The 21,635-nt window shown below is 41.9% G+C and overlaps 1 protein-coding gene across 2 annotated transcripts in view; it reads right to left on the bottom strand.

The window, feature by feature from the left end:
- Positions 1–21,635, bottom strand: part of cdh8 (cadherin 8) — a 90,174-nt gene that overhangs the window by 26,116 nt on the left and 42,423 nt on the right. For both annotated transcript variants that reach the window (XM_061244633.1, XM_061244634.1), the window contains exons 3-5: positions 8,342–8,461; positions 5,265–5,432; positions 3,450–3,637 (exon numbers count right to left, since the gene is read on the bottom strand). In XM_061244633.1, the coding sequence (XP_061100617.1) occupies positions 3,450–3,637; positions 5,265–5,432; positions 8,342–8,461 (476 nt within the window). The remainder of the gene's footprint in view (positions 1–3,449; positions 3,638–5,264; positions 5,433–8,341; positions 8,462–21,635) is intronic.

Here is a 21,635-nt window from a genome sequence, read left to right as displayed (position 1 = left end):
CACGGTGCACATGCTAAATGAAGTGCCGGTCCGTAGTTGTGCTGTCTGTGAACCTGCTCCACAGACACTGAGACCAGCTCGTCTGGCAGCAGCATCCTCTGCCAATCCCTCAATGCCACAAATCTGACTTGGGTGGTGGGTAGTACAGAGAGGGGTATTGATCATAGCCTAATGGAAACAGAGGGACTGATTGTTAATTCTCTCTAATTAACTCAGTGCTTGTGTTTAAGGGCTAATTGAGTTTACCCACAGAATAACGGAATTTCTATTATGAAGGGATTGTGCCAAAACATTTTACTTCTCATCCATATCATTATTTAAATGTCAGATTTTATGGTGGACACCTCTGTACTGTGCTATTGCAGAACACACGTGTAGCGTTCAACAGCACTTCTTCAGTTATTTATATTCTTATTGTTACACAGTCAGCTGCTCATGTGTGAAAGTGTTTTCCATTGGCTGTTTTCCTTCATTGTACTTGTGCACTGCACGGCTGAGTATGTGTGCATGAGCCCTTTTCCGTGACTATGCAATCCAATTTCACTGTAGTCTATGGGGCAGCATTCACAGTGTGTGTGTGTGTGTGTGTGTGTGTGTGTGTGTGTGTGTGTGTGTGTGTGCGCATACATGTGTGTGTGGGTGCATGAAATAGAGAGAGAGTGGAGAGAGAGAGGATGAATGTCTGAATGATTGAGTTGTGTGTGCATTAATACTGGACGTGTGTATGTGCATGGGAGAGAGAAAGAGATAGACAGACTCTATGAGCACCAAAATGAGTCCACAGTCATAGCCAGTATGTGATATTCCATATTACAGCAGAGCTGCATGTTATGGTATCCCAGAACTGCAAAACACTACTTCATTACACAAAAAAAAACATTAATAAATGATAAATGCAATAAATATGAAAACTAATGAACAGCTCTGAAAACACAGCAACATTTCATAAAACAAATAGAACAAAACAGAAAACAATGACATTTCACAAGAAAGACAATGCAGAAAACACATTCCGCAAAGCAAGTTGAAAAAAGAAAGAAAAGAAACAGGAAAACAATGACATTTGACAGAATGCAACAGCAAACCCAGAAAAGGCAGGTGCAACATTGCTGAGTGAATGTGTGTGGTGTCACTCTGGGAGAAAAGAAGCCAGACTGGCCCCTTCTTTAATGTTCCGCCCACACGCTGCAGGGACCCCATCTCACACCCATTCTCAGCTCCTCAGAAATTAGTTGAGTTGATGCGGTGGAACAGAAAGAACTTTTCAATTAGTTTCTTACGCGTGGAGTTTTCAGGTAATTGATCTTAGGCCTAGTATGACCCCAAGGAAAGATAACATAACTTCTGTGCTCTCATTTAAATACATTCACAGTTTAAGAATGTTACAAATGTAAACTGGTTAAACATCAGTTGTGTTTTTTTTAGAGCAGGCTGACATTTAGCAACTGAAGGTTCATTGGCCTTGGAAAGGTCAAAACACCAAAGAACAAAATCCCTTTATTTTGTTCTATATTTGATTCCACTTTTCCGTGACTAAATTAAAGATTAATCTGTTTAATCTTAAACCAGAGTGCTTTCAAGGGTAAGTCTCAAATTGATGCATTGCTTACCTTGAAATGTTGCTTTCCAAGTATTGTAGCTACTGAGACTCAGAAATGAATTTAAGATCGATCCAGATTCATTATGACTGTTGATTATATATCATTAAAAATGTAAATTTTATGAAGCTTTTGTCAATGTTAGTGTATACTTCATTGTTCCCTAGATGTTATTTTCCTTAGATGTACATTCCTGATGTTTTTTTGGCTTTGCTATCCTCATTCCTCCTCCAGCTCGTCCACCCTGTAAGCCCCCTCACTATCATAAATACACAGTTCTTTCTCATCAGGTTCGCTGGGTAAAACCCAGACCAAGGTGCTATAGCCATTCATCACTCTTCATTCTATAGTGCTTGCCAAAATATTTGGCTAGTACCTTTCATGTTGAGGTTATCAGTGCAGCGTAATTTGTCATAATTCAGATGTGAATAATTATGATGAACATGTATTACCACAGTATGCATTGTACAAGATTGGGTTTCTTTAGGGCATGGGCTACTCCAAAGCTTTATATTCTTCCCAGCACAACTCAGGAGGCCTTAGAACTACAGATTCAATCTGGGGCTCACCCACATCAGTCTGCAGTACATGACGTACAGGGACATGGTTCCAAGAAGTTATGGACAACTATAAATATTTTCCAGGTACTGAAGTGGCAAATAGACATTCACATGGACTGCCTCTGGGTTACGTGAAAGCAATGTGGTTGACTGCTCGTCCTGGAGGGCCATTCCAGCCAGACAAACATCCCCCTGAGTCAACCAATTATTGTATTAACGGAACCACATTAATTTCCTGTCCCACTTCTGAGAATGTCTGCCGTTTAATTAACAGAAGCCAAAACTGGGTCTAGAGTTGAGACATTCTGAATGAAGACAAATGGCATCTGGTCAGACAGAGCATCAATACGGTGAATGGTGACGATGTGTACAGATTACTACTGCCCTGCTGTTGAGACAGCATCGGTTTAAACGCTGTGACACATGTAAAACTATAGCTGCCCACTGAGAACATCCCTGCCCTTCACCTTAGATGCCCCTGACATATTTAAAATGGTCATATGATCAGCTATATGTGTTTTCCGAACAATAGCACGCTATTTGTGTCCTGGGATTACTGTAGAACTGTATTGAGTGGCCCTAAACGACCACATTGACCACGTATGACAGCAGCCGTCTCTGCGACTTTGTCATACATTTATTTGAATAAAATAAAGGTTGACATGTACCGTAGTGAAGCAACCTGAAGCTGAGGCTGACCACACATCCATTTTTTGCAGGAATGTCTGATTTTGGGACCACAAAATGGTCATCCAGGCCAGATTTCTAAATTCCGATGAATGCCTCGTTAATGTTTTTGGTTATTTTGTTGACCATATGGAAAAATAAATTACCTTATTTCACACATGTTCAAAATGCCCACTTGCCCCTTCCTTTTTTTTTTTGTAATCCAATATATATATGGTCACCAAATAAATAAATAAGAAACTTGTCCTGGACACACTGCACCAATTTCAAGGCATGATACCTGCCTCTGGATAAAATTAATTCATCCATCCATCCATCCATCCATCCAGGGTTGTGGGGGGTGCTTGAGCCTATCCCAGCATGCAAGAGCAGGTGTACAATTAAAGCTGAAAACTAAAGCTGAGAATGGCTGTATTTTACAAAAAAAAGACTTACGGTGGCTTTAAAAAATGTTTTTTTGGGGGATTATTGTTTTATTGTACAATTCCCAGTGTCCATCTCTTGCCTTTAACTGCAGCCACACTGCTCTGGAAAATCTATGTTTTTTAGAACATAACAATAGTTTCCCTTATATCAGATCAGCGCTGATGAGATAGTCACCTACCTTTTTTAGTCGAAGCATTCCTTCCTGTGTCTGGGGATCAGTGGTTATCTCAAAAATATCCCTCTCGTTCCCTTCGATGATGTTGTACGTGGAGCGGCCATTTTCTCCCACATCCCTGTCATTTGCCTTCACTTTCCCTCCCGCTTTTCCGATGCCCAGATCCTCCGGTATTGTAAATTCATACAAATCTGACAGAGAGAGAGAATACAAACTGATTGCCACCATTATACTGCCTAACCTTTACCATATTGGATTGATATTCAGTGATATTCTTTGGCTCATTTATGCTAAAAGGAACCTGATAGCACCTCAGAGATCAAACATGCAGCTCATGCTCTTTGTCAGACACAGACAGGCTCCAGAGATACTGTTTAAGTGCATCCTTACATTTGTGCAATACCTGACATGGAGCTCATGCGAATTACAGCTGCAAAATATCTCAAATGAACTATGCAATGCCTTATCACGTATTCGTGTATATCATGTCTTTTGGGCACAAACCTTAATGATATCAATCACAAAAAAATAAACTAAAATGTTTGCATTTTACAAAAGCCTCAAAGGGAAATGAAATCGATCTGCCCGAACACTAAGATCAGCCTGCTCTCCCTCTCCATCAGAGCACTCTAAGTGTATGAATTCCGCTCTTCAGGAGAAGGCCTGAATCTTAAGCAAGCTACCCAGTGGTGTTGTTTGAAGTACAGGAGACACATACAGGGCTGTAGCAGTTGTCAAAGCCCTATGCTGATACACCTTGATGGAGCATTGCAGTGGTCAGTCATGGTTGCTGGTTTGGTATTGTTTTTGTTTTTTTAAAGCCATCCAGCTTTGCCAACTTGGCCGACTTCATTTGCTAGTCTGTTTTCTCTTTTGTATTCTGAGATTTTTTGTGTTCATAAAGCATTTTGATTAGCTTTATTGTAGCATTTCTGTTGTCTTTCGCACTAGCTCACTGGCTGCTATTTCATGGCCAAAACTAACTTAGAGTTACATAATTCTACATCATCACATGATAAACATAGATAATGAATATACATACATACAAAATAGACACTTAACACTGGCATATTTCACAGAAGTATTTACACATCATAAAAGAAGACACTTCTATATTCAAAGAAAGTACCGGAGATAATTATTTTAAGAAACCATTAAGTACTCTAGATGTATTTATTGAACCACTGGCATTTAATACATAAGCCTCTAAAGGCTTGTAAGCCTACATAATGTTCTTTCAATTGTGTGACAGATTAGGGTATGGTCTCTCAAACTAATGCATATATTGGATTTTTTATTTATTTATTTTTTTAATTGTGTGTGGGGGGGGGGGGGGATGACCCCCCAAAGAATGCAGCCTTACACCAATCTGTAGCTACTGTATAGCAAAATCAAACACTGCTGTTTTATATTAGACTGCTGACCAGCACAAAAATACCCTGAGCATGGCTGTAATGTATTAGGCCTGAAATAAAAGGTGTAATAAGGCACTTAAAGAGCATCACCCCACTTACAAGCTCTGCACCCATTTAGGTGCAACTCTTTCATTTCCTTTTTCAGAGCAGAGACAGACATAATTACCTCACACTGTTTTCCTCAACGCTGAGAATGCAAGTCTTAGGCCCTATATCCCTAGCCACAGATTGGACTATTGACACAGATGCAGATTGTAAACAGATTGGAATTGACACAGATTGTCAATCCAGGCCACAGAACGGCACAGCATCGCGTGGAAAACGGCACTTTTCCTGCTTTTTGCGACAAGCTCACGTTGGCGCTCCACGTTGACAAGCACAAAAGCAGGAGAATGCGGCTTACTTTTGGAGAATTTGGGTGGGTTGTCGTTGATGTCGGTTAGCGTGATGGTGACGGTCGTCGTGCCGGACAGCCCTCCCATGTGACCCCCCATGTCCTTGGCTTGAATGACGACCAGGTACTCTTCCCTCATTTCACGGTCCATCGCCTGCAGGGCAACTTTGATGTCCGCTAAAATGGAGTCAGCAAACATATCTGAATGAATGCTCCATTATTTCACCATTGGGGGGTGAATGCATCACGCATTCAGTACACAATATAACACAGACAAATGAAATAAAAGATAAAACGCTGCAGTAAAAAGTAATAAATACTAATTTAACATTGTGTACTGATACCTTGCTGTGAGTATCTATGTATGGCTGTGGTTGTACAGTAAACCTATTTATTTCTCTATTGCTCCTGGATATTGGGGTACAGAAACATTGAGATAAATGTTTCACATTCTAAGTGCAGGGGATGTCCATCATCTAATAGTATTTTACAAGCTTTAATAATGACTCTCTGTACATAGATATTTGTTTAACACTTAACTCTAAGAATCTTGCCTGCAGCATAGTGTATTTATTTTCTATGTAATGTTGACATTCCTATATCAAGAGATGATGCAAAAACTTGATTTGCTAAAATATTTCACAGATTACAATACAGGGAACCGCATTGCATCAGCTGTGTCTTCTCAAAGCAATATTTGATCATATTAAATCTGTCAATTGAAAGTAATTTCCAATAGCAAAAAAAATGTTTTTCTCCTTTCTCTAGTGCCTGTCCTCAAAACTTTACCAGTCGCGCAAACTCAACTTTTATCCAGAAATCTTATCCCCAACCATACACATAGGCAAATATTTCATTGTATTCGTGTATAATATAACAACACAGATTACAAGCCTAGCAGCTGTATCTAGCACCTTCTTATTTATCTGCAGTGCAATTACAAAGGTAAATTGCCTTGTGGTCTGCCGAAGAGAAATGGGCCTGAAACTTTAGGATTTATTCCTTGGCCAGATCCAATGTATTCTCCAATGTATTCCAGTAGCCATCCTGTCTGAATATACTGCCTGATTCATACAGGCAGACGAAGAGCTTTTACAATCAGCACTGCCACAGATTTTTGGTGAGGACCAATATATCATTTTTATTTTTGGTGGCTGCAGGTCCCCTTTGAACATTACATACAGTGCAGAGGTACTGTGTAAATTCATAAGCAACTTGGTTATGTCATCCACAGTGTTACTGGATAGATATACGAATCATCTCGAGAGGAATTAACTCGCTCATTGTTATAAATGGAATAAACTTCAGATTAATGTGCTACAATTGTATCTCTCGAAAGTGATTAATTTCGGTGGAATGACTTGACTGCAGAGCTTCACTAACCTATTGGATTCCAGACTGCATGCAAACAGCCTGCAAGTTAATTGAATAAATAAGCAGGCACTTCCTATACCAAAGGTTAATGGGGCTTGATGGCAGCGCCCTTAAAAGCCCTACCTATATTTATAGTGAAACGGTTTTGCAGCGGTGCCCGACACTGTGGGTACCATTAAAAAGAATGTTGCCAGAGGAAAGACTCGGGCCTACTATAAAAATCCAACCCGTTCATTTCCATTCATCTCCCACTGCATCCTCACCTGCATGTGGGCCCGGTATCAATAATTCACTTTAGACTCGGGTCCTTGGCTCTCGAAGGAGCCGCGCCTCCCCCCCTTCGCTGTGAAAAGGCCCCGTTGTTTCTGCGGAGTTTGTGGAATGTTAACGTGGCGGGGGACGGTCCTGAGCCCCAGGTCTCTGCCGGATAGACGCGCTGCATTATAGGTGCCACGCTGCGTCGCGTAGGTGAGGTATTTTATGGCAAAGGGAAGGTATGCCGACGTGGATTTACAGAACAAATGTGGAAGCTGAGGCTTTGCCTTTCCTCAGGAAGGGAAGAGGAAGGAAGAGTCCTTTCTCGATACCACTCCCATAACTGGACCAAATTATGTGGGGGAAACTAAATAATAAACGCAGTTCATTTCTTACGTAGTTGGATGTACTGCAGATTGTAATGGCTGTTTTCTCCTTACCTGTTATTGTATCATTACCACTCATTAAAGCATCTGGCTAACTTGAATGAGCCATCTGCTTATGCTCTGTAATAATGTAAAGTGCCATCTCGGTTTTCTAAATGATAAACTGTTAACATTCTCTTTTTATTTGAATCTGCAAGTGTTTACACATCAGAAAGTCGCAACGATTTGGGCGACATTATGAAGACGTGCAGAACCTTGAAAGAAAAACAAACAGCAATTTTGTTCTGTTTTCGTGTGATTTACTGTTGCTCGCTCACTGAATTGTGATTGTCTCATTGATTCTCTGATTTTCATCTCATTGCTTATTAATGTAATGCCTCCATTATTTATCCATGCTTCATGCAGATCCACAGCTAACAAGCATTCAGAAAATGCAATTAGGAGGGAGAAAATCCACAGTTAAGTAAAAGAGTTTGGCAATAGACCTGCCTCCCACATACAGTATGTCTCTAGGCAGAGTGGCTGTCCCACACAATGGTAAGCCCGATAATCACAAATGATAACTGGGACATTTGAGATGATTGGAGCTTACAATTGGGTGGAACAGCCACTCTGCTCAGACATATGTGGGAGACAGGTCAAAGAGTAGGTAAGGCATTTACCTCACGCTGATTTTCATTCTGTGTTTTCGTGTGTCAGCAGATCGCAATGTGTTAGTAATGCTCAGGGTGAACGCATGCCCTCCACAGACAGCGACATCACTCCCGGGAAGGAATAATACTCTATTAGTTTCATTATCAGGAGGATATTTTACCACCGCTATATTCCCTCTCAGTGGGAAGTTGCACCTTGGCTAGTTATATTTGGCAGGGTAATTACATTTGCTTTTTTTTTTGTATAACCTATGATGACCTCTTCTTTCTCTCCAAAAAAAAATATAATTGGAGGTTTAAATCCGTGTTTCCGATCGCCTAACTAAGTTACTGTAAGGATGTGCACTTTATTAAAAGCAGAACACAATCTTATTCGCTATCTGAAGGTTCCAGCTGGCAGACGTGGTGAGCCATTTACCGCTGTTGGGGTCAATGGAGAAATAAGGCTGTCCTTCCAAAATGCTGTACACCAGCCTTGCGCTGTTCCCGTAGACCGGGTCATCTGCATCTGTCGCCGTCACCTTGGTGACTGATGTGCCTGTGGACAAAGGAGGATGCAAGGTGAACGTCAATAAAACTCTGCCCACAAATCTGCCGACACGCCAAAGCAAAAAACGCGAAACGCAACCTGAAATGGCACCATTGAAACACATATTTAAAATGTATTTTGATATTGCTAATTATTAAATTCGTATACTAATTTCTCGTATTTGCATGGAGCGCACGGCGACGTGGTGTCTTTGCGCGCAGATCTTGACCTAACCTGAATTAATGACCCCTTCAGCTGGCTCATTATCTGCAGCGGTTGAGCCGCCTGTGGAGCTGAGATAAGGCCGAGCGGGGGATTTACAGGCCTGTACGCTGCTCTTATGAGACTCCACACTCACCATCCCTCTTCAGCACAGAATTTCACGCCCTCGCGAACACGCTTCCAAAACTTAATGTTACGGTCCAACAGTGGGGTGCCCCGTCGGCCAGATACGCTGCCGGCAAAACAATACGGGTTTCCCTTTACCTCACGAGAGCGGGTCAGACGATGTTTAAGCTCCAGTCTCACCCGTGTAATTGTACTCTGGCTGAGGTTCCAACAGCACCTAACTGAATTCTCCCCTTTCATTACCCACAATGCCATTGTTGTAAAATCAGACCTTATTTACCAAGGAACGTTTAAATGTTTCCATATTGCACTTTCTTTTTTTTCTTCCTTTTTTGCCTTGTAGAAATCTCTTTCCATATCTAAATCTATTAACTGTATCGCTCACAGATTTAATTCATGATATATTATTTATATTACGCATTATCCATTATTAATCTGTGTGGTTCTTTCTTACAGGTTCTTGCCTCATCTGTATACGTACTCCCGCCCAGCCGTTTCCTGTGACCCCGTGACTCTATGTGTGTGTACAGAGGGACTTTTTATACACTGCATCCAGCAGTTGTAAATCAAACAAGAATATATTACCCTGCCGACGTGTTTGAAAAACAACTCCGGATTATAATTTTTTTTCTTTCTTTTTTTTTTTTTGCTTTATGGTTGCCCTCCAGAAGTGTATGGAGATTTCTCCACAGTTGGACTACAACCTTAGGACAAAATGTGTCAGGAGGCGAAAATAAATGAATTGCATGTTCATTTGGCTTTGGCATACATGCACAGAGGAGCGCATACACACACACACACACGCACATGCAGATACACACACACACACAGACACACGCATGCACGCACACAACACACACACATAGACACACACACACGCACGCACACACAGACAAACACACTTACACATGCACGCACATGCACACACACACATACACACAGACACACACACGCACACACACACACACGCATGCACACGCACACACACACACACATACTCACACACACATGCATTGGCCTCCTACATTCAAACAGGCATGCAAGCACATAATTATCAAGTGATGCTTTTAAAGGAAAATAACAACAGCAGACATAAACAAACGCACACACATTTATGCCATTTGTAACTAAGTTTACTCAGATTCTCGATAGGAGACAAAATAAGCTTAGTGGAGTTGACAGTATAAACACCATTGAAACTGTTTGTGAATGATGCTTTTAGGTGTGCTGACAGCACTGCTAAGTGCTTGCTGGATTCGGCAGGCCAGAGTCCCGGCAGTGCATGCCTGGAATCATCTATTAAGGCGCTACGCGTGGCCAGGCCCGATACTGAGAGCCAAGAGTCAACCAGGGTGCCCCTTAGGAATGTCATTTTAAGTCTGATTGACCCAGGGCTTTGAAGTAGGTGGAGACCTCCTCCCCCCCTCCACGTGTGACCTTCAGTTGAGTGTAGTCATCCTGAGGGATAGATGGGAGGGCCGTGTCTGTGTTGAGGCCCCACAAGAGGACATTCTCCTCTCCGGGGGTACCCAAATTTGAGGAACTGCGAGCAGCTTGGCGGACACCGTCAAAGGAGAGGATGCTGGGAAGGCAAGAATCGCATCTCCTTTGTTTGCTTCCTGGTTTGGACAACACAACAGGCCTAGCATGAGAGGTAAACATTTCCTGGCTCCCAGCAAACATGGATTTACACAGTCTTCATCAGGTACAATGTGTGGGGTCCTGCAGGTGAAGCAGATGTGCAAATAGACAAAGCATCTCCCTGAAGGTCTGGCATGAATCGAAAAGCGCAGGATGCATTTGTTGCAAATTAACACATTCTGCAGCATCATGTGAGAGTTAAGTACTTTGTGTGAAGAGTTGGGCTTGCAAGTGAAGATAGGGTTGGAGGATGCTGGTGTTGTTTCACCCTTGAGTAAGGTATTAAGAGCTTCAGGAAATTGTTATCCAACAGCTTCAGGAAATAACCAACTGTATAAAAACTTAATAGGTCAGTTATTATTATCTTGTAAGGTATACGTTTCTCTGGATAATGGTAGCTGCTAAGCATGGAAATAATGTTAGAAGTTATATCATTAATTGCAGATAAAATGGATCAGACATAATAGTACCACACACATACAATAACCCGGTTATGCAGTATTCTCACAAAGATGTGTCCTTTTTTCAACGGTCCTCCTAGGGTCAAATGCTGATCAATAACTACCATACTGTCCTATTTCTGACAACGGCGAAGCTCTCGCCCCGCCCACAGTTTCATCAAACAGACCACAGGCGGCACAAAAGCAGTCTGACCCCAAAACCTGGTTTAGTATCACAACCTTATTATTTCTGACTGAAAGACCCTCAAACGGTCCTCAGAGACGCACGTTTGTGAGTCATTCATATGCCTGCAGACTGCCCACAAAACACAGCCCTGATGTGAGCGTGACTTCTGAGCCGCTTGTTACCGGCAGCCCAACGCGCCCAAAGGTACGCTGCGATCTAACACAGGTTTTAGTGCGCGTTTGTTGTAGGCAGGGCACGGAGGTGCATAGCTGCTGGAGTGCTTTTGGGCCTTTTACTAACATTTCAGAAGATACTGTGTAATACATTTTCCTTTGAACACTTAGGTCCTGGGAGTTCCACACCACGCTTTCTTGTAAATCAACCACCTTTCTGTTTAAGATAGTGAAGACACACTTATGAGGAAATTATTTTTACCCCACTGCAGAAGCCTGAAGTCTGTTATTAGTGTTGATGTTCAAATAAATAAATAAAGAGATTTATTTATTATTATTTTAACAATAGAGACAAAATGACTCACGCTCATAGATGCCATTGGACTGAAAATAGAAGCACAAAGCGAAGCACTTTGTAGACAGAACAATACTCAATCCAGCATATGAACCCACTCCCCACTTCTTTGGAGTGGATTTCTTTTTTTTTTTTCATTTATTTATTCATTTATTAATAAAAATGAATCCAGAAAGTGACCATGAGCAGGGCACAAACCCTGATTGCCATAATAATATATAAAAAAACAAACATACATGGACATTAAGTGAAGTGAGTGGCTGGAAGCCATGACAAGCAGATACCAAACTACCCATCCCCTGATGGGTTTCATATCAACTATCAGCTGCCAGGTGAAATAATCTTCAAAGTCTGAATGGCCTCACTCACTCCCTAGTCATGCCAAGCATACAGATAAGCATTCATTGCAGCTCTGATTAAGCACTGAAGTGCTGATCTCTTCACTGTATGTTTGCCACGACTAGAGTGTGAGTGAGGTCATTCGCTTCTTGAAGATTATTGCTAAGTAAGAGGTCTAGCCAGGTTAGTGTAGAAGTGCCACAGTCTACATGTTCTGTCAAAAGCCACTGTGGCATAACCACAGTGAGGTTCTAACTTTGAGCATTCCCTGTCTGAAGAACACTACAAATGTGCACACATCAGGCTGAGAACATCATTGAACTGTTGTGAAACTGCATCAATATTAGTCTAGTTAGTTTGGACTTTGTTGAACTTGTAACAACTGGTTCTTCGTTCAAGTTCTTTGACGCTAGATTTAAGTTGGTTTTTTTTATCACAGTGTTGAGATTAAGCCCACTTTAGTCAATATGTGTTTGGAACTGCCGCTAATTAGGCTATATGTTCAAGTTGTTCACCATGCATCCTGAATGATTACTGACATTCTTAAAATATATTGTAACTTAAAATGTGCTACGTGTGTTATCAACCTGTAATATTTTTAGAATCATTGTGGGTTTTTTGACAAGTTTTATGCTGAAATTGAATATGACACCGTTAGGTAATTTGTGTAACTATGTCAGTAACCATAGATGGGTACTGTTGGTCACTATGTGATTTAGTCATTCAATCTCCACCTTAGTCCCGCCATTGAGTGTCCATTATGGTTTCACAAACCATTTGACACAGTAGGGAACTTTACCTCTGGAAGCTGGCCTACCAACGGAACAGCGGGTAGACATAAATTAACAGACCATGAAGCAAGGCAAAGCCATGAGGATAGTGAAAATAATCTGAAACCAAGAAAAGCAATCTAGCCAAATTGTTTAAAATCCAATTTTTAGTGACAATCCAAAGTTTTGTTATTTCACATGTAACCTAATAGCTAGCAGTATTTTGTTGTCTAGGTAAGCTGGAGTAGACATCTGGTACTCCATTGATGTGAAGAATGTGCTTGACAAGTCATATGGGTAACAACTGGGAATAGAGGAATACATCAATAAGAAAGCCAATGAAGTCAAAGAATGGCAGAGTGGCACAGGCCTCCTGTTCGGTCTCTCCACACTTAGAGGTGAAATCTTTTTTTCAGAGAATCTCTCCCCTGTCTGTTACGGCTTCATATCAATAAAGATGAGCTCGGCCCCCTTCAACATAGTCCAGAACCCTCCACAAGTGTCTCAGCTGCCAGGGCAACAGAGCACTCAGAATGCTTGATAGGGCACTCTGGGAAACTCGACGGAAACACGACGGACCGGCTTGATTTGAGGCTCCTCGCACGGACCCGGCAGCAGCTTCAACATCAACACGTGGGCTCCGTGAGGTGAGAGAAACAGGACCCCCAGGCACCCCTCTCCCCAGCGTCGCCGGGCCCAGTTCAGCAATGCTTAGGAGGTACTTTTCAAGGGTGTCTGAGTTGCGCGTTAAACCTCGTGCCAAACGAAGCCTTAATGAGATTTGTCTTTCAGCTTCACCCTCATTTCAAACTGCCCCCTCATTCCAAACAAACAGCCTTTCACTCTGCTTATGGAATAGCTTGCTGTGTCACCGCACAATATGTACACGCAGTTAATCATGCAAAGTCAATTCTCAGAGGACAGAAAAGCATGGGAATGCGATACAAATGTGCATATTTTGAAGTTTATTGTAATACATTTTTTTTTTTTTAAGAACAATCATAGAGAGTATCACTGTTTTCTGAAATAAGAGATGAGTCAGAATATACACTCAAATGGAGGGAGGAAAAATGAAAGAGTCTCAGGACTGCAATGCTATTGAAATGATTGAATTTGTTTTCAAGACTCCTCACCACAACTAGCAGTACAGTGAATAGCCTTTTCCCCTTGAAAAGTTACTCGTGACAGAGAAGCAAACAACAAAGTGCTCGGCTGCCAAATACACAAACAAACGTATTTAGTCCCTCAGAGCTGAGATCCTTGTAGAGCTTGACTAGGACATTTAGTGGCTGTAATGTAAATGAGGATATACATTGTGCTACAGATCTGTCTTCCGCGTATCTGTTTTGATACAGCTGGTGCAAATCTTCAGCGAAGAGATAGAGGCGGAATGAGACAGGGAGCGAGTCGTGTCTTTTTCGCGGAGAATAAGCCCCGTTCCTCGAAGACCAGAGCAGCAGGAATGCTGAGCTGCCGCATCTGCACAGAGATGTATGCACCGGGCTCATTAGGGGAGCTGAGCCATTTGCGTACCCACAAACACTTACTGTTCTATCTGCATTGATTCTGGGACCTCGTGGCACTGCAGGCTGGGTCCCTACCATGATGAGGCTTTGCCTTGTGCCTGTATGTATGCCTTGCAAATGAGATCTGAGCCCCCCGCATATAACAGTGCTGCAGGCACCAGTAAATACTTCCACAGTATAACAAAGGATAAGGTTTTTTTTTTGTATTTCAAGGCAGACACAGCATGTATTCAATATATTACCTATGGCACACACACAAACACATGAAGGCACGCACACACACACACACACACACACACACACACACACACATACACACATACATATTCTCTCAAGCTCAAAGATATTATCTGTTATTATGATAGCACAGATACTTTAACATTGGGATATGTAGGCAATTTTTTTGGTTCTTAAAACAATATTTTATTTTTGTTCACAAGCAGAAATTATTACTCCTGTCCTGCCTTGCATTTTTGTTTGATTGAGGTTCACTTCAATCAAATTCAATTAATTTGTTTGATGTATTTATTATTTTCATTTCGCTTTGCTCTGGACTATGCTTAAAAAATGTATGGTATATTCATATTCTCTTTTTAGTTTTTATTGTATGCTTTTACTCTTGTTCAAATGTTCAAAACAAGATAGAAGACAAGTGGAATGTGTATATATTTCTGTAACATGTATTTTGTATATGTTACATTAAAAAGTCACTTGGACATGAAACAAAAAAAAACTTTTGAATCAGTGGTTAGGTGTAACCTGTAGATTAAATTCAAATACAGGGCATTGTTTTAGGTACCGCCTCAGAATGCCTATTAACACTGATCTCAAGATTTTTAATTCCAAGCAAGATGAATACAGGCCTACAACTTGCAGAAAACAATATTTTATTTAACTTTTATTCAACTTTTGTTGACACTCAAAGTTGGTTGGCACGATTGGATGAAGGAAATAGTTGCTGACATGAATCTGCCTCATCCCCTGCTCTCTCCGTCAGAGACATAGCGAACAAACGCACACAGTGGAGAGAACGAGGTGAGGAGTGGGAGGAGAAGCCAAACCAGAATCTGCTGACACCGGAGGTTGAAAGTGTATTTTTTTATAGTTAAGCTTAATCTGTTGTCCAGAGAGTCTCCCTCCAGAATCTTCACCAGACCCCAAAGAGGATTATTTTGTAGATATTTTTTTTCTTCCCAAAATGTTGGACGATGGGGCCATCTTAAGAGAAGGGTTAAATAGTGAAAAGTGCCTTCCTGTGACAGGCTGATCGCTCGCAGGAGCTGAGGCTGGCACTGCAGGCTGGTGACGTGCAAGGGAGTGTCAGAAAAGTGCCAAACAATTAAAGTTATTTGATAAGACACAAGAGGAATCCTGGTTTCCTAACTTAACAAAAAATAGAGAGGGAATGGGGGTGTGAGGGGTGGGGTTGGCTTTAACAGATTACAGAAGCGTGTATACGGTCTTCACAGGCATTTTACAGGAAACATGAAGAAAAAAAATTAAAAGTATTTTTTTCTTCAGTCCTGATAGTTTCCTGAGAAGCCGCCATTTCAGAATGTTGTATCATTGATTCATTTTAATTAGCTCCCAGGCAATGTGTGGCCGTGGTAGTTTTGTTGAAGAATTGCAGACTACGCAAGGGTCTTTGTGCTCTTAAGTGCTTTCCAGAAGACAGTTAAAAATTGAGAATATGAGACATTACACACTAATGAGTATCCTTATATGATATATATAGAGTATATTATATACACGTGGTCATCATGTAGAAATATCGCTGTCTGAGTAGAACTCCTATAACAGGGATATTATGGCACATGTATAGATTATTTCAGCTAAATTACCATCTTCATGGCGATGGAAACCTACGCTTGCAAAAATTGGTCCTTGACTAATTAATCTTAGGAGCAGTCATCACAACCAGAGCTTAAATGATGCTTCACACTGTCAAATCTAAACACAGAAACACTTACCTAATTAATACTTTCACATGAGTACAACCTAACCACATGACTCAATTTATTCGCACCCAAAACAATTATTTTAGAGCACGGTGACTAAAGGATGCAGTAAAGCGATAAATTGGTGCCATTTGCACAATTATTTCAAGTCCACAATCACCCCCTTCAATTCTGCCCATACCCCAGCAATTTTTTTCCCGTCGATTATTGCATAATGTTGCTATAATAATAATAAATGCCATATTCATGCGAGGGAAAATTAATCATTGAGTAAACACAAAATGAAAGTTGCATTCCATGCCATCATTTTTATGTTGGAAATATTTGTCAAGAAAATAGATTGTACAGCCGTTCCAGTTATGCATATGGAGGTACCTGGAAGACATTAAAACCAGAGGACTACAATTCTATGAACTAGAGCGTCACAGGATGGATGCTGGTTTGAATTCTTGATGGAGTAATATTGCTGTACCCATTAATGCATTAATGAGGCGCATAGTGTAAAATATACCCAGCGGTATGCATTCAGAATGTAATTCAGTATGTTCCACTTATTGTCCAAGAGTTTCATTCCTTTCCAGTGGCACCAAAAACACAATTTCAATCAAATTTAATACAACAGTTTTTGATAGCTACTGTATGAATTGCAGTAGTTCTTTTAGAATGGCTTTAAGGATGGATACATCATAGTTCAGTGAATCTGGTGGAGGCAGAGGATATTGGGGTGGTATTTCAAGACTTAAACTAATCAGCATGACTGAAATTCCAACACTGGCTGGCTAGAGCTACCAGTCAAAATGAAGAAGACAAAAATTGCACTACTGTGGTCTTTTTTTAATACAATGAAGTCAGATTTGCAGTTCCTCCACTCTTTTAAGGCAACCTAGTTAAAAGTCCCTGTACTGCAAAAGTCATTCACTGCCACTGCTGTTGTCTCCAGACTATCAATTGCATTTGGGAAACACTTCTGTAGGAAAGGTAAAAAAAAAGAAATGTGTGGATGGATGTATTATTTAAATTTGAAGAATTAATGATTCATTTACAGTATTGTATTTCTTTATGCACTGAGTCACCTGCCTAACTCTGCAGTGTTTCAGAATGTGTCTCAGTGCTTTTGCACTGAAGCGGGTGTTGATGGCTGCTGCAGGTATTGAATATGTAACACGGAAAAGGTCATCGTGAAAAAAGCCTTAAGGTCCCACAAACACAGGATTCCATAAAGCATTAATGTAGGATGTGAGGTGCATTGGGCTGGCAGAGTGGAGGAGAACACAGACCCAGGAGACTAAAGGGTTAACAGGTTTCCTGAGAGTACTTCAAAGGTAAGAGCAAACACACTGTACGTGACTTGTGACTCAATGTATCAGCTGGGCCTGTGGAGACCTCCTGGTGCCTGCTGTCAAGCAATCCATCAGTGGAAAGGTGCACACGGACATATGTGTGCTTACACACTCACACACACACATGCATGCAATCCTGCTCACACTCACACACTCACGCACAAACACGCGCACACATTCCTGCTCACACACTCACACACACACACACATGCATTCCTGCTCACACTCACACGCTCACACACAGACACATGCACACATTCCTGCTCACACACTCTCTCTCACACACACACAAACACACACACACACACTTACATGCATCCCTGCTCACACACACACACACACACTTGCACACAGTCTTGCTCACACTCAAACACTCAAACACTCACACGCATTACTGCTCACACTCACACTCATGCACACACGTTCCTGCTCACACTCACGCACACGCATACCTGCTCACACTCACACGGACACGCACACATGCACACGCCAGCCTGCTCACAGTCACACACACACACACACACACTCACACACACACACACACACCTTTGGCTCCCGTTAAGAAGACGAAGAAAAAGAAGAAGAAGAAGTTTATATTTCACATGTACACTTCATATGTTGCTGGTTCACATGGTTTTGAGACACGTGGTTTTTGAACACATTTCTTTTTTTGGAGAAACACAACGACGATACTAAATAAGACTGCAGTTACATTTTAATCATCAAAATTACCGCTATGGCTTTTTTATCATCACTGGTGTTATTAACAGCCTAACACTTGATCACAGCGCTGGGCAGAGATGACAGTATCACCTACATGCACCAGCTCTTCAGCCGAAGCGCACAAAAGTTTGGGCTAATGGGACACATATCTACCCGGGGCCAGAGGCCAGCCTTTTCAAGAGATTTATCATTAGATCTTGTCGACACATCTGTGTTCCTTTCTCAAATGACCTTGCTTAATGGGATTTCATCCTTACTTTTTCCCTCTTCTGTAGGTGATGCTTCTCAGCTCTCCGCCTCGATGATGAATGTTTCTACATTTCTGTGCACGATCCACCACTAGGACATACAACACATGAATCTTCTATTTGGGCCCAGTTGGACACACTGACAGAAAACGCAGCCACCCTAAGTTCACTCAGTTCAGTATCTAGTCATCATTTCTTACATTGCGTGTGTATGGATGTGTGTGTGTGTGTATGTGTGTGTATGTGTATGAGAGAGAGAGAGTGCATGTGGGCTTATGTGTGTGTGTGTGTGTGTGTGTATATGTTTCCACAGATACATATTTTCATTGCTTAATTTCCTTAGGTTTCCCTTCCCAATTACTGTTTATTTCATGCACACTCTTGTTAGAATACAGATTTTTTTAAATACATTAAAAATAAATGAAAAGACACCATTTGCCACTGGTAGAAATCAGTGCTCTTCATTTGGAATGGAGATTGGGAGTATCCCTGGGGAATACACAGCTATAGTATGCAACTCTTAGCATTAATAATGCAATACAAGCTAAAGAACACACAACTGAAAACACTGCAGCCACGAGCCTGGGAAACTGAATGAATGAATGCATGCTCTATAAAACACACACACATTCCTGCACACGCACACACACACACACACACACACACCACACCACACACACACACACACTCACATACACATACACATACACGCACAGGCAAATGGAGCTCTCTCTCTCCCGTGCATTTCTCTGCACATATGAATGTATACAGAGAAAAATAGATACAGTATAGATTGAGAGACAGCAAGAAAGAGAGTCTAAACAAAAAGAAAGAAATCACTGACACCGCATTAAATATCCACAGCACTCTGCCTGCATAATTAATAGATGAGGCAAACATGATTTCCGAAAGGAGGCCTGAAAGAGAGAATCCAGGAATCCCATGAGATAGAAATAAGCCAGGGCTATGGAGGAGGAGTGACTGCTGCACCTCCCGAAGACCACTGACTGAGCTCCTCCACTCCCTCACCCTCCTCATCTCTCACTTACCACTGACTGAGCTCCTCCACTCCCTCACCCTCATCTCTCACATACCACTGACTGAGCTCCTCCACTCCCTCACCCTCATCTCTCACATACCACTGACTGAGCTCCTCCACTCCCTCACCCTCCTCATCTCTCACATACCACTGACTGGGCTCCTCCTCTCCCTCACCCTCCTCATCTCTCACTTATCACTGACTGAGCTCCTCCACTTCCTCACCCTCCTCATCTCTCACATACCACTGACCGAGCTCCTCCACTCCCTCACCCTCATCTCTCACATACCACTGACCGAGCTCCTCCACTCCCTCACCCTCATCTCTCACATACCACTGACTGAGCTCCTCCACTCCCTCACCCTCCTCATCTCTCACATACCACTGACTGAGCTCCTCCACTCCCTCACCCTCATCTCTCACATACCACTGATTGAGCTCCTCCACTCCCTCACCCTCCTCATCTCTCACATACCACTGACTGAGCTCCTCCACTCCCTCACCCTCATCTCTCACGTACCGCTCTGAGACTCCTCTGCTCCTGCTCGTCCCATGCAGGGCGTCTCCCCCCTCTCAGATACAGTTAACAAGGGTCATAACGCTGTCACATTAAGAGGGATAACCCAGTTTATATACTCAAATTTTATTAATGGATAACCCCTAGAGATGAGCCATCTCGTTTTCGAGGGGGTCCAACAGAATATGATATGACAGATATGACTGAGACCAAATCAAAAGCATGTTCTGGATAACTGTGAAATGAAGGCGTTCTCTACCTCTCTATGGCCAGCACGCACACGCTGGGCAGAGTATAATTTCACCTGTATCTCCATGGACAGGACGGCCATTTCAACTGGTTGGATGACTGAGTCTCGTTGGTTGTCAGTGACCTCTTTTGTTCAACCAGACATCCATATCGCGCCTCTTATTAACGTTACAATGTAGCACATGCACATCTTACACATCAGCACAGTAGCTGAAATAGTTTTGCCCATTCTGTATAGCCGCTGATGGGAACAATAGCATGGGTAAAAAAGTTTGATGTTCCACAAACTATATAAAATAATTAGAAAGTATGAATGAATAAATCAAGCTTTTGTCAGAAATGGCCTTGAGAGGGATATTAACTCTTTTAACATTTATCAACATGCCAAATTGCATCCATCACCCGTGATTTAAGATGACTAGACAATGTGAAGACAGCATAGACACTGAGCTTTTCTTCAAGGGCACGATGAGGCAAGATGAGATGGAGGATCATTTAAAATCTTCTGAAATACAATAATATGAAATTGACTTCCAACATAAAATATATATTTTTTACAATATTAATAACAAACAATAATTGCAGTTGCTGAAACAATATTTTCCATGAGGAAATGTAATACAGTACAAAAGAACAATAACATTTTAGCAATACGACTTGCTCGCTGTACTCATTGATAGAACGATGATTCGGGAATTGAACCCAGATTAATATTTAAGAAAAGTAATATCGGAAAAGACTGTGTCATGTCATGTGAGGTACCATTCACGATGTGCCCCCCACCCCCTTTCCAGGAGGGAGGTAACCCCAATATTGACCGTCCTGTCACCATACATCAGCACTCGTCCCATCAACCCATTAACAAAGGCCAGGGCTGTTTACACTCACTCATTACTATAAGAGCCTGCAGGAGAGAGCTAGTAATGAGAGTGACAATGAGAGAGAGAGACACAGAGAGAGAGAGAGAGAGAGAGAGAGAGAGAGAGAGAGAGAGAGAGAGAGAGAGAGACAGATAGAAAGAGAGTAGAGAAAGAGAGAGACAGAGAGAGGGAGGGAGAGATAGAGAGAGGGAGAAATAGAGAAAGGGAGAGAGACAGAGAGAGAGACACACAGAGAGAGAGGGCGATAGAGAGAGACAGAGAGAGAGACACACAGAGAGAGAGGGCGATAGAGAGAGACAGAAAGAGAGAGATGAGAGAAAGAGAGAGACAGAGAGAGAGGGAGAGATAGATAGAGAGAGGGAGAGAGAGACAGAGAGAGAGTGAGAGCCCAAGTGATTCTGCAAGTTCCCTTTTATCACTTATTTTCCATTTCTGTTGCTCCCAGCAGA

The sequence above is a fragment of the Conger conger genome, chromosome 6 (genome assembly GCF_963514075.1).
Source record: "Conger conger chromosome 6, fConCon1.1, whole genome shotgun sequence".
Taxonomy (NCBI): Eukaryota; Metazoa; Chordata; class Actinopteri; order Anguilliformes; family Congridae; genus Conger; species Conger conger.
This window is presented reverse-complemented; position numbering and strand designations above follow the sequence as displayed.